At 44.8% G+C, this 13,162-nt stretch overlaps 1 protein-coding gene across 4 annotated transcripts; it reads left to right on the forward strand.

Annotated features, from left to right (window-relative positions):
* Positions 1 to 2: 2 nt before the first annotated feature.
* On the forward strand, positions 3 to 11,231 carry ADPRM (ADP-ribose/CDP-alcohol diphosphatase, manganese dependent). 4 transcript variants are annotated; one of them, XM_062174797.1, is made up of 4 exons: positions 3 to 91; positions 6,313 to 6,929; positions 7,832 to 7,948; positions 10,781 to 11,231. In XM_062174797.1, exons 2-4 carry the CDS (start codon positions 6,329 to 6,331, stop codon positions 11,089 to 11,091), a joined length of 1,029 nt encoding a protein of 342 aa, XP_062030781.1. In that variant the 5' UTR covers positions 3 to 91; positions 6,313 to 6,328; the 3' UTR covers positions 11,092 to 11,231. The 4 variants fall into 4 exon arrangements, with proteins under 4 accessions (XP_062030781.1, XP_062030782.1, XP_062030780.1 ...); XM_062174798.1 differs by lacking the exon at positions 3 to 91 and adding an exon at positions 422 to 582; XM_062174796.1 differs by lacking the exon at positions 3 to 91 and adding an exon at positions 1,247 to 1,806 and having other exon boundaries at positions 7,832 to 7,944; positions 10,781 to 10,865.
* Positions 11,232 to 13,162: the final 1,931 nt, after the last annotated feature.

The following is a 13,162-nucleotide window of genomic DNA, read 5'->3' on the forward strand; positions in this document are numbered from 1 at the left end:
GTTGGACGGGGCCGCTCTGGCCGCTCTGCTCGATGGTGACGCAGTCTCCGGCCCCGGCTGATTAGATCCCAAGCGAAGGAACCGGCGTGTGGTAGGTGGTTCCTGGATGCTGGGAGGCGGGTCCCGCACGTCCCGAGTCGTGTCTGCTGGGCCCCGGGAGGGAGGGCAGCGAAGCTGCTGGGCCGGGGCGAAGGAGGCCATGTCTGGGGTCACGGCCGCGCGGCTGTGTCCGGCAAGTGCTGGGGGGCTTCACGCCCTAGTGGAAACGCGGCCTGGAGAGAGGCGGGTCTGTGCCTGCCTTGCCCGGTCACTCGTGTCATGCTTGTCCAGTCCGGCCTGGAGGCTGAGCTACAGGAGCCGCAAGACGGCGAGCCCCGAGGGAGCCGCGGACCCGTCATGGCGGCAGGGGCGCGTGGAGCGTGGCCGCGGTGGCCCGCGCCTGTCTGTGTCCTTAGCTGCGCGATCAAGTAGCCCCGTGGTGAAGCGCGCCGCGTCCCGCCCCGTCCCGGGTTCAACTTCGCCCGCCGGGGCCCCGGTTTCTGGAAATGGCTCTCACGGACTCCCCTGCCCCGTTAGGAAGTTGTACGTTTGCCTGGGTGGCCTCCTTATCCGGGACTGTGTGTGTCTGTGTCTGTGTAAAATAATAATAATAATACTGAGGGTATTATTACCTGGCTTCGTGACTCTGAGGTGCACTCCTTGCTTGGCCTGTTTTTCCAGGCCTGGCTCCGGCCCCACTGATTGTTGGTAGGAGCATGAGACTGTGCGCCTGTTTGTTTTGACAGCGAGCTGGCCCCACCAGCCACATGTGCCGCTGTCTAACCTGGTAACTTCGCAGTCCACTGCTACCTCTGTGTTTTGATTCGCAGGTGTTGAGCTGGAATTTTCTGAAATGTAGGCTCGAAGTCGGAAGAATTCCTAAAAGTTTGCTGAATACATCAGATTGTTGTTTATCAAACCGATTTTTTTTTTCCTGTCTTTTTTTTTTTTTTGGTTAAGATTTCCACCCATCTCTTTTCCCAGGGAGTTTTTCCCTATGGTTGACCAAAAGATAATAGAACTACCTTGCTTGTTCAGACAGTGAGCACGCAAAATCAGCATTCCTGTAGGTCAATTGATCCAACACGTCCTATAAGTTAACATTTAATATTTCCAGTGGATCTATTAAAATTTATTTGCTGAAGTGATTCCTTTTTAAAATATATATTATAGATAAATGCTTATTTTTAAGAAAATATTTATTCATTTATTTGAAAGGCGGAGTTACAGAGAGGCAGAGTTAGAGAAGAGAGAGTGAGTTTTTCTACCCACCGGTTCACTCCCCAAATGGCCACAACGGCTGGAGCTGGGCCAATCCAAAGCCAGGAGCTTCTTCCAGGTCTCCCACGTGGTTGCAGGGACCCAAGGACTTGGGCCATCTTCTACTGCTTTCTCAGGCCACGGCAGAGAGCTGGATCAGAAGTGGAGCAGCCAGGACTGAAACCGGTGCCCATATAGGATGCTGGCACTGCAGGCAGTGGCTTTCCTCTCTATGCCACAGTGCTGGCCCCAAAACGCTTATTTTTATATATATGTGTGTGTGTGTGTGTGTATTTTAATTGGAGAGGCACAGAGAGAGAAAGCATGCTACTACCTGCAGGTTCATTCCCCAAATGCTGGCAATAGCCCGGGTGGGCAGGGGCTCAAGTTGGGAGTCAGGAACTTAGCCAAGGTCGCCCTTGTGGGTGGCAGGAACCCAATCACTTCAGTTCTCAACACTTTCTCAGTCTGCATTGGCAAGAAACTGAAGCTGGGAATTGAACCCAGGTACTCTGATGTGGGTTGTGGGTGTCTTAACGGCTTGGCTAAACATTGGCTACCCTAAGGGAATTTTTAATAGATTTATCTGTAATTTGCTTATCAAAGCTTTTTAAAATTTTTTATACTAAGCTCATAGTAATATTAAGTGAAATATTAACCTCTAAAAACACTGAGCAGGTGTTTTACAGCTGTATGTTGGATGCATCACTGATAATAACCACCAAGCCTGATGCCACGGGCAGTTGATACCATATTAGTAAACGATGTCTGCTTACCCATGTAAGCCTGTCCCTATCACTGCTACTGTTAAACCTCCAAAATCACCAAGTGAGTTTTCTTTTTTGCCACTGTGGAGCCTTTTCCTGGAGAGCGATGGGACGTGTCGCCTGTTGTGTCAGTAGTGACAGGGCTGATGAAATGTTGTGTCTGACATGGCTTTAGGCTGGTTTGCCTGGGACAGCGAGGCTGTTAGAGAACTTCTGGCACTGTGACATAGTTGCTTCCTCTTAGGTCCAGCCTCTTCCCTCCTGTGCCCACCCACAAACCTTTGCTGTCACTGCAGAATTCAACAGTTAGGTCTCAAGACCTTCCCCTTTTTCTCTAACGGTCTCTGCTTGTTAAAGCTAGTTCACCCCACCCCACCCCCCCCGCCCGAGATACTTTTGACGTAGGCCTTGAGCTTCTATGACAATTGTCCCTCAAAGCAGAATCTTTGCTAATGTCCAGATGTCCCTGCCCATCTACCCTCATTGCTTTGACCATAGTGTGAAGGAAGCATATTTTCCATCCAGGATTAATTTCCACTGTAGGTTCATCACAGGTGCCTGAGGGTTTTCCACAAGAAACTTCAGCCTCCTAAAACTTTGTTCAGAAATACCTTACAGCAAGTTTTCACCAATTAAGCATCTGTGGGTATTTTTTCCTATTGTTAAGAGTCTCTTATGCCTAAGATGGTTTTCACAGAATTCTGACTCCTTGCTGACTACACCATTGACATTTTGTAGGAGTTTGGAGAGGAAGTGCTGTAGGCTCTTCCATATGATTGTGTTCTATTAAAAATTTGCCGACACTTCTTTTATCTTGAGGCTCTCTAGACAGATGTATTTTCAGATAAGTAACTTGAAAATTACTGTCTTAACCTGCACATAGTGCTGTATGATTAAAGAGATGTGCAAAGAAACTTGTTCTGCACTAGAACTCAGTTGAATCACAACAACCTAATGGGAGTAAGCTTTTCTGTAGGAGACGCTGGGACTTTAATTCAGTCCTAGATCTACAAAGGTTTTAGCCTTTTCTCATAGTAACTCTTCAAATAAAACAGGTAACTTAGCACATATTAAATGGAACAGGCAAAAGTTCGAGGACAAAGGTCTCTGAAAACTTCTATCTTTCCTACTTCCTTAGGTCCTGGAGTGTGTGTGTGTGTGTTTCCAGATTGTATAATCTCTAAACTTTAGAAGCTTAAAAAAAAAAAAAAACCTATGTATTATAGGCCTTTAAAATATGCATAAAAACAGAGTTATCCTCATGTGCCTATGACTGGCTTTGGGGGCTGTGTGTGTGTATGGTAGAGGAGGGGTTATTGTGAAACGGTTCCATCATGAGAATGCTCTAAGTGCTAGGTTTGGGGTGTGTGTGTGTGTGTGGTAGAGGAGGGGGTATTGTGAAACAGTTCCATCATGAGAATGCTGATTAATGCTGGGTTTCTGCAGTGGAGGTTTGCAATCTCTGTCCAGCAGGGTGAATCTTTCCCAGCTCCCTGGTGTGTCCTTAAGGCAGAAAATGAAAGACTGAACCAGCTTAGAAGAGTCAGTTCCTTGCTCACTTCTGATGCCATCTGTCCCTGATTGTGGCATTGTTGGTCCCTCTTGCCTCTTATATTTGAAAGGCAGTTAGAAAGATCTTTGATCCTGTGGTTCACTCCCCAGATGGCTGCAACAGCTAGGGCTGGACCAGACTCCATCCAGGTCTCCCAGAGTGGGCCATCTTCCGCTGCTTTCCCAGGTGCATTATCGAGCTGGATTGGAAACTGAGCAGCTGAAACTTGAACTGGCATTCTGATATGGGATGCCAGTGTCCCACGCAGAAGTTTAACCCATTGTGCCACAGCGCTGCCCCCCCAAAATAATGTACTTACTAAAATTGTAGTTGTTACCCTATCCCTAACCTTAACCTTATTTTAAAATGCTGTATGTATTCAGTCCTTTTTTTCTTTTTAGCCCCAAACTGGAACATATTGCTGCTTTGAAATGTGTGCCTTTTTGTGGTTTCCTGCACGTTGCATGACTTTTTTAAAAAGGTTGCCAAATCTTAGTGTAGCTGTGAGTTTCATAATTGAGAAGATTCTGGCACCAGATAATAGAAAATCAGTTTGATTTGGCTTTTTAAGTCCAAGGGACAGTTTATTGGCTGGGATAACTAAATGCCCAAGATTAGTGCTAGCAGGGACAAATGTTCCAGGAATCTACTTCTTTCCGTCATTCGGATCTGCTTCCTTCCATGTGGGATTTCTTCTCCGTTAACTTCGCCTCAGAAGCTCCAATCTTAGGTTTCAGCTTAGCAGTTGCAGCACTTTTGCTGGAACTCTTGACCTGGCCTGGCTAGTGCTATACACCTGCCCTTACCTGACTGCAAGAAACTGGGCTCTTCTAGGTCAGGCTGGGCCTTCTGGCTGCCCCTCCCTTTCCCCAGCCAGGGGCTGGAGATCAAACCACAAGAACCTAGAGTGGGGAATTGGGTAGATGCTTAAAGGAAAATTGGGATGCTGTTACCCAAAGGACAGGAAATGAATGCTGGTTAGGCAGAAATAACAGCTGTGTACTGAAGAGAAGATCAAATTAATTGGGACTAAATCCCCCCTCAGAGATCCATGATACCTTTTACCACCCAGGAGGCTCCAAGTTTAAACATAAAAACAAACAAGCTTGTCTGGCAGGGGATGAGAGCAAGCCGATAAATAGTTTTCTCTCAGCATCAGTAATATTGTTCATATGATGTGCTTGCCAAATTATCTTCTGATTTGATGCTCCTAGTCATTTGTACTTGAAATTGCAATTATTTGAAACCCGACACAACGAGAGATTTTCAGCTGATGCAGATGAGTTTTGCATGTCTTGTAATTTTAGATGCATTCCCCATCGTTGAAATCCCATTATTTCATTTGTACCACTCCTCATATATATTCACTAACTCGGTACCTAGTGGGGTTTTTAGGTGGGGACTCAGGAAAACATGAATGAAGGACAAGAACCTGAACACACCAGAGCATTTCTTTGGAAGCTGCTTTAGGGCAAGGTGTCTCCAGCCAGGTGAAGGAAGAAAGGGAAGTGGCTGAAGCTTACAGCCTGGTGGATTACGCAGGCAGTACCATTTGTGACAAGTTCTAGACTGAAGCAGGGTTGCTGATTGTTAAAGACGTCAAACTGAAGGCTGATTTTTATTCTGGTTATGGAGTTGTTGCCTGCATCTCTGACATTAGAGTTCTGATAACTGGGGTTTCATGTGTCTGCACAGGATTAAATAGCAGCTCCATAGGAGGGGTGGGCAAGTGACAGGAGACCAGGAGTCTTAAAGTAATTTTTGAAAGTCAAATGAATTTTTAGAAACAATTAGGTTTTAATAAATACGAACACCATATTACTGTATTTTTTTTTAACAAAAATCATTGATAATTTAGGGCCCTGGACTTTGGTTTTTATTTTAATTGCTAGTGTTCTTGGCTCTTTTAAGAGATTATAAATTTAGATGGTAAACAATCTAATAATATTTTTTCAAGTTTAAATCCCTTGCCTTTCTTGGCCACTGATGGTGAGCAGAAACTATGAATACAACAAAGATGACATTTTCTGTTTTGGTTGTGGGGTAGAGGTTAATAAATGCTCATAGATATCATAAGCATGACAGTTGTCACGTCAATGAATAGTTTTTCCACTGGATTTTTTTTTCTTTTTTGGTTTAAAATTATTCCTCTCTTTTCGCATCTTGACTGTCTCCCTCGTTAATGCAGATATAATGCAGATATAAACTATGAGAAACACCAATAAAGAAGTAGAAAGCAGATATAAAGTACAATAAGTGTAATACACAACCCCCCCCCCAAAAAAAAAACCCCTTGAATTTTTGATAGAACTGCTTGTTGTTTGTAGGAAGGATATATATGTGTGTTTGAAATAAGTGCATGTTTCTTAAAAATAAGAAATTAGTCCAGGTTGAACTTGGCTTTAGTGGAATTCGAATGTCTGTTCATTAATAGGATGGTACCCTTTTGTAAATTGTTCTTCTTTCAATGGAGAGAGGTTGTCATTTATTTTCCTGAAGAGAAAACTAAGGCTTAGTAATTTCAACCTAAGACTATACTGCACTTTTCTCTGTACCAAGCTGCTGAGGGAATTAACTGTCAAGTTGAATTTTACTATTTTCTTTGTGTACAGTTAGAAAATTAAGATGACTTAGAAAACTAAAATGTTTGTAACAGGTATCTTTTTTTTTTTTTTTTTTTTTTACTTTATTTAGGAACTGGTTTGGAGATATGGATGAGAAGTCAAATCCTGGAACTTTAAGTGAAAGTTCAGAGTGTCTCTTCTCCTTTGGAGTGATAGCAGATATTCAATATGCTGACTTAGACGACGGCTATAATTTCCAGGGAAGCAGGCGGAGGTACTACAGGCAGAGCCTTCTGCACTTACAGGGCGCCATTGAAGAGTGGAATAACGAAAGCAGCCGCCCCTGTTGTGTCCTGCAGCTTGGAGATGTCATTGACGGATACAATGCACAGTACCAAGCGTCAGAAAAGGCCCTGGAACTTGTTATGAACACATTCGCAACCCTGAAAGTCCCCGTGCATCACACCTGGGGAAATCATGAATTCTACAACTTCAGTAGAGACTATTTAACATGCTCTAAACTCAACACTAAGTCCCTGGAAGATCGGATTGTACATCATCCCGAGACTGTGCCTTCGGAGAGTTACTATGCTTATCATTTTGTGCCGTTCCCTAAATTTCGCTTCATTTTACTTGATGCTTATGACTTGAGCGTCTTGGGTGTGGATGAGTCTTCTCCAAAATACCAGCAGTGTATGAAGATACTGAGGGAGCACAATCCAAATACGGAATTGAATAGTTCTCAAGGTGAATTATTCCTTTGAGCTGAGAATCTAATACATTGTGTTTAAATTCTTCAGCTACCTTTTATTCAGCAGGAAGATGGACGATTAAGGTAAAAGTATATTGTCGCTGTTACTCAGGGTCAGAATTTCTCATGAGCCTGGTGTCACATAGATTGGTGATAGTTGTTTCAAGATTCTTTTATTAAACAGGTACCTGACTGCCTGTTCTGAGCTGGGCACATTCCATAGGGCTCTATTCAGACCTGCTAACCACACTGACGATAGTATTTGTTTTTTAATGGATGAATGAGGGACCAAAAGAAGTCAGTGAGCAGGACAGATGAGTGAGACCAAAGCAAGATAATTTCCATAGAGGCTGATGCAATGGAATGTTGCAGGAAAGGACAAGGGGTACTGTTCTGAATTAGGTGATCAAAGAAAGCCTCTCTAAGAAGATTGTCCTTTGATTGAGACCCAGATGACTAGAGGTGTCCCTGGGGAGAAGGTGGGACAGGAGGTTAGCAGGTGGCAGGAAAAAGAGGTACCAAGGTTTCAGGTGGCCTGGAACTCTGGCATTCTTGAACACAGGGAAAGCCGGTGGGGTAGAAGATGATTTGGGGGAGTAAACAGGTACAAGAACATGTAGCTGCTCATATGTAGTGGTTGTGGGAGGGAGTATTTTTTTTTTCCCCAGTGCAGTGGAAAGCCAGTGGCATAGCAGAGGGAGGTCAAGACTAGAAGTAAGATGCAGGGTGGTTTATGGGTAATACTGCTCTACATTGTGGTGATTTCCTATTGTAAGTTGATTGCTGCTAATCAAACATTTAAAGGGAAGAATAAGTGTCCTGGTAGTAGCGAAATCTGAATGTACAAAAGGAAGGGGAGTGTGACATTTGATGGGTCTAACTTGCTGAATTCGTTCAGGACTTTCTGAGCCCCAGTTTGTCCAGTTTAATGGAGGATTCAGCCAAGAACAGCTGACCTGGTTGAATGAAGTCCTTACCTTCTCTGACACAAACCAGGAAAAAGTGGTGATTGTGAGTAAGTATTTAAAATGTTTATGATTACACTAGCATTTTCAAAACTGGGATAAGTTGGCTTTGAAAGCATGCTAGCAGCATTTATGTTTTTGCTGTCCTCCTTACACAAAATAGATGCTTATTTTACAATGTTTTATTGAGATACACCTAAGTGTGAGTCAGGAGCAAATTACGAAAGAACAAAAACATGTTCGTGTGTTGGGGCTTGTGAGTTGCTACCTTGGATTTCACAGCAGAATCTCCACAAGGGCTCCCATTTATGTTGTAAGAGAAAGAGCTCCCTTCCGCTGGTCTGCTCCCTAAATGGCTCCATCTGAAGCTGGTAGCCTGGGCCTCCTGCGTGGGTGGCAGGAACCCAGTTACCTGAGCCATCACCTCTGTCTCCCAGGGAGCCAGACCTGGGAGTTGAACCCAGGCACCCCTGATGTGGACATCCTAACTGGCCTGTTAACTGCTAGGCCAAACAATTGCTCCTGTGTGGTAAATTTTAAATGAGAACTTGAGTTCCAGTTTCAGGTTGAGGAGCCCTGGTTATCAGTGAATTAGACACAAACAGAGATGACTGCTGCTCAGGTAAAGCAAAGCTGAGGGAACAGCCACAGCTGCAGTGAGCAGGTTCGTTCTCTGAGTCAGCCACACAAGGAAATAGTCATAGCATTTCCATTAATGTCATTGTGTATGGACACACGGCCATCAGAAGTAATAGGGAGGTGGGGGTACTTAAAACACTCATGTACACACAGGCAGGTGCACAGACACATAGAGGAGGAACCAAATTTGGATTTACACTGTGGCTGTTGGGCTTGGTTTGCGGACTGAGATCGCAGCCCTTGTTTTAGAATCAGTGTGGCACAGTAAATGAGAAGACTGCACAGAGAGGGTTGGGATGCCGTCTGGCTTTTATTTGTGTGAACTGTGTGGCCCAGCACAGGTATTGAACATAGAAACCGCTACTTCTCTGTATGTTATCAAAGGAAATTATGGATATGAAAACCCTTTGAAAATAATAGGTTGATAATAAAAAGTGCTATTCCCATCTGTAAGTGTAATCTTCCATTGATGTGCTGAGATGCCAGCTGTCATGCAAGGCTTGGGAGAGTTCAGGTGGCCCCAGGGTTATGGTTAGGGAGTGACAGATTTGACTTCACGTAAGTTCTTGATGAATGCCAGCTTTTTAGTTTTCCAGGGCCAGCCTTCCTGTTTCTTTAGAGTACTGGAGCTGAAAGGGGTCTAGAGATTATACAGCCACTGCCTTTAATTTTAAAGATGGAGAATGACAGAATGGAGACTAGAATCCGTGTTTATCTCGCAGTCCCCTTTCCCTGCTGTGCTGTGTCCTTGCCGTTTCCTGTTGCTGAGGGCAATGCCCCTGTGTACTTTAATAGTCTCAGTGTTTTTTCTGCCACCGCCACTTGCTGTAAGTCCAGAAGGTGGGTAAGCAGACCTTTAACCACCCACTGCCTCAGGCTTTGTTTAGTAGAGTTTAAAAGTTAAAGTGGAACAGAGTTTTGTTTTGTTTTGTCTGCTTTTAGCTTTCCTTGTGGCTACTCACACAGGTCATTTTGTGTACTTCCCAAGTTTTGGCTGTGCAGTTGTCTCCTTGGCTGAGACAGGGGATGCTGCAGGACAAGGGGGCTTGGGTGCAATGGGCGGTGGCTGAGGTTTGGAAACAGAGGTCTTCAGAAGCCTGTCAGACGTTGGTGGGGATGTTGAGTGGGCAGTCCAGACGTAAGGTTTGGGCTAGATGTGTGAATGTGGAAGTCGAAAGTGAAGAAGAGGTGCTGTATAAATCATGGAGATCACCAGGCAGTAGGTGTGGATAGAGAAGTCCAGGGACCATGCATTTAGGTACCCCGATGAGATGTCAGGGAAGTATTGGGACAGAATGAGCCGCCCTTGACGTTGGAGGAAAAGAGGACGACACCACCAAGAAAACTGGGGTGTCTTAGAAGTCAAGTGTTTCCGGAAGAGAGGAGCTATTTGTGTCAGATGCCTCAGGGACTCACTCGATGAGTTTTTCTACCCAGTGCACTCAGATGCAGCCGTCGACACAGCCTGAAGGGTGGTCTGCGTGTGTGTGTGTGTGTGTGTGTCTCAGAGAAAGAGAAACACGCATTCCTTTCCTGCTTCAGGGATCGGTTAACCTCCCACCTCCTCTTTTTTTCTTAGCTTGTGTTACAAATAGATGTTAAGCCAAAGTATGTCTACATTTCAGAATAAAAATGAAGAATAACAGAAAAAAGTGATTTGTTGGGAAAAGGCAAAGACCAGTAAGCCCTGGTCCCAGTACTTCAGAGGAAGATCTGTGGCCTGATAAGTGGTTTGAGCTCTTTGATGCGCTGGTATCAGGAATTCAGAGTGCTCTTGGCTGTGCTTCCACACATCTCCCACGGGACCCAGTATAGCCCTTCCCTGATTTCATCAGTTGTCTCATCTGTAAAGTGGATTTGGCTACCTTGATCTCCTGGGTGTGTTGATAAAGTCCCATGAATCAGGTCTAAGGCATTGAGTGTTTATATAAATGACACATAACCCATGATCTGGCCCTGAACTGTTCTTTTATTGAGTCTTGCATCTTGCTGTGTGTGTAACATTCATATTTAATGCACACTGCCCTACAGAGATTGCCCTTGATCTCCCATTCTTTCTGTGGCGAGACACGGCTGGAGTTCTTCACGTGTGTTGATTTTCCATGATCTCATTCATTGGGATAGTGAGGTAGCAATACACATACATATTTTTTTTTTCCCCTGATAACTAGCTTGTAGCCATTGCCTTGATGAAAGAGAGATTTCTTAATTGCCTGACAAGTCTTCTTTTCTTTAACTCACAGGCCATCTTCCCATTTACCCAGAGGCCTCAGATAGTGTGTGCCTGGCCTGGAACTACAGAGACGCCCTGACAGTCATTTGGTCTCACCAGTGTGTGGTGTGCTTCTTTGCTGGTCACACTCATGACGGTGGCTACGCCGAGGATCCTTTTGGTGTGCACCACGTCAACCTAGAAGGCATTATCGAAACAGCTCCCAACAGCCAAGCTTTCGGCACTATTTATGTCTATCCCGACAAGATGATGTTGAAAGGAAGAGGGAGAGTTCCAGACAGAGTTATGAATTACAGGAAGGAGAAAGCTCTACACTTGTAGTCCGACTCATTCTGTTTTCCTTGGTAGAAGGAAAATGACTTTGCTTTGTGTTTGCTTCCCCAAACAAAAGGAAAAGAAAAGCAAAAATAAAAATTATCGACTCCATTGATAGGTATTCTGCTTGTGTAATAAAAAGTATTTATGGCTTTAACATGCATTTTTGGATAATATCTCCAATGCTGAAAGTTAGAAACAGAAGAAACCAGGGAGGGGTTTGAGGTGGGGGCGTGTAGTCCTTGTATGTGACTCCATCCGTCCATACGTAAAGTTTTTGTTTTGTTTCTTTTCAAGAACATATTTATGGGTTAATTGCATAACTTAAAAAAATGATAATAAAAAATAGAAACTCAGGTAAACTTCCCTATTTCCCCTGCTGTGAGAATGAGCTTTGGACAGTTTTTATCAGATTGTATTCCCACTGTGTAAACAAAAAACATCAGTAGTTACTCCTAGGTAAATGTGTGTGCCTCCATCTGTAAGAAGGTATCCAGAGAGGTCATGTGGTCCTCTTGTGAGTCTAACCAAAAGGCAAACCAAGTGCCCACACAGCCTGCCAGGTCATGCTGCGTGGGCCGCCAGCCAGTGCTCTGAGAGCCCAGTGGCTGCCTTAATAGGTGGCACATGTTTAATTCACTAGTTGTGTAGACCAAGGCTCATCTGCAGGAACACTCTATGGCCAATAGGACATATTCCAGTGCAGAGAATATGCAGAGACAGTATGAGACAGTATGAGCCTAAAAAAAATAGAAATACTGGTCAACCTAATTACGCCTGTTGAATACCGAGACACTGCAGGGATATAAAAGTACCTGTGTGAGGCTGCCATAGTGAATCATCACAGAGTTGGTGGCTGACAGCAACAGGCAGTTGTTCTCAGCAGTTGTGGAGGTCAGAAGCCTGAAGTCATTTCCACTGAGCAGAAACCAAGGTGTTGACAGGGTCATGTTCCCTCAGAAGGCCCTGGAAAGAATCCTCTTCCTTATCGTCCCCGGCCTGTAGAGCCACACCTCTACACGCCTTGGCTTCTGGCCCACTTCCTCAGCGTCAGAGCCGGCAGCCCAGTGTCCTCAGTGTCCATGGTTGTCACTCCAGCTGCTTTTCTGTGTAATAGCCCTCCCTCTTCTTCCTCTGATGATTACCACCTGGGTAATCCTGATAATTTGGATTAGGACCTGACTGTTCAACCAACGATAGAGGTGACCACAAATGTGTTCCTGTAGTCACACCTTACCATGAGCTTGAGAGATGGACATCCACAGATGGAAATGTATGTGACTAGCAGTCATGTAAGGAAAAGACTGGGGACCTGGAGAGGAATTTAGTTTTGTATGAAAGAGATAACATGAGAAAAGAAGGAAAATGGGTTGAATAAGTCGGAAAGAGCATTTGAGGTAGAATAGCCCAACCGGAAGCATCAAAGGATATGCTGACAGGTGTACCAAGCAGTGCTACTGGGATTCACTAAGGGGTGCTGGGGATACGGCAAGAAATAGTGCACGGGAGGCTAGGTGAGGGGAATGTTGTCCAGGATCCTTGAGATGTGAGCCAAGGGTTCCTGTTATCAGAGACTGAGCAGCCCCTGGGTGTGTGAGCTGGTTGGGTGTTTCAGTCTGTGTGTCCATCTAGGCAGTAGGAAATGCGAGGCTGATGTAGAAGAGGGCCAATGGAATCAGATTGTGGGAGTGGGAAGGCATATTTGGGGAACAGAAATACTAACTACAGTACTTAAATTGAAAAGTTGAGTTTACTTTTTTTTAAAAGATTGATTTATTTGAAAGGTAGAATTAACAGAGACTGACAGGGACAGCCTCAATCCATCCGCTGGTTCACTCCCCAAATGGCTACAACAGCCAGGGCCAGGCCAGACTGAAGCCAGGATCCAGGAGCCACTTCAGGGTTTCTCACATGGATGCAGGGGCTCAAGCACTTGGGCCATCTTTTACTGCTTTCCCAGGTGCATTAGCAGGGAGCTGGATCGGAAGCAGAGCAGCTGGGACTTTTAACTGGCACCCTTATGGTATGCCTGTGTCACAGGCAGTGGCTCTACCCACTATGCCACAATGCCAGCCCT

This window comes from Lepus europaeus, chromosome 18 (genome assembly GCF_033115175.1).
Source record: "Lepus europaeus isolate LE1 chromosome 18, mLepTim1.pri, whole genome shotgun sequence".
Taxonomy (NCBI): domain Eukaryota; kingdom Metazoa; phylum Chordata; class Mammalia; order Lagomorpha; family Leporidae; genus Lepus; species Lepus europaeus.

Excerpts from the sequence above, each read along its gene's own strand:
- ADPRM (XM_062174795.1), top strand. The coding sequence starts at position 1,499 with ATGCTGGCACTGCAGGCAGTGGCTTTCCTCTCTATGCCACAGTGCTGG. Across the intron at positions 6,930-7,831 it reads GGAATTGAATAGTTCTCAAG|GACTTTCTGAGCCCCAGTTT; the intron begins GTGAATTATTCC and ends GAATTCGTTCAG. Across the intron at positions 7,949-10,780 it reads GGAAAAAGTGGTGATTGTGA|GCCATCTTCCCATTTACCCA; the intron begins GTAAGTATTTAA and ends TTTAACTCACAG.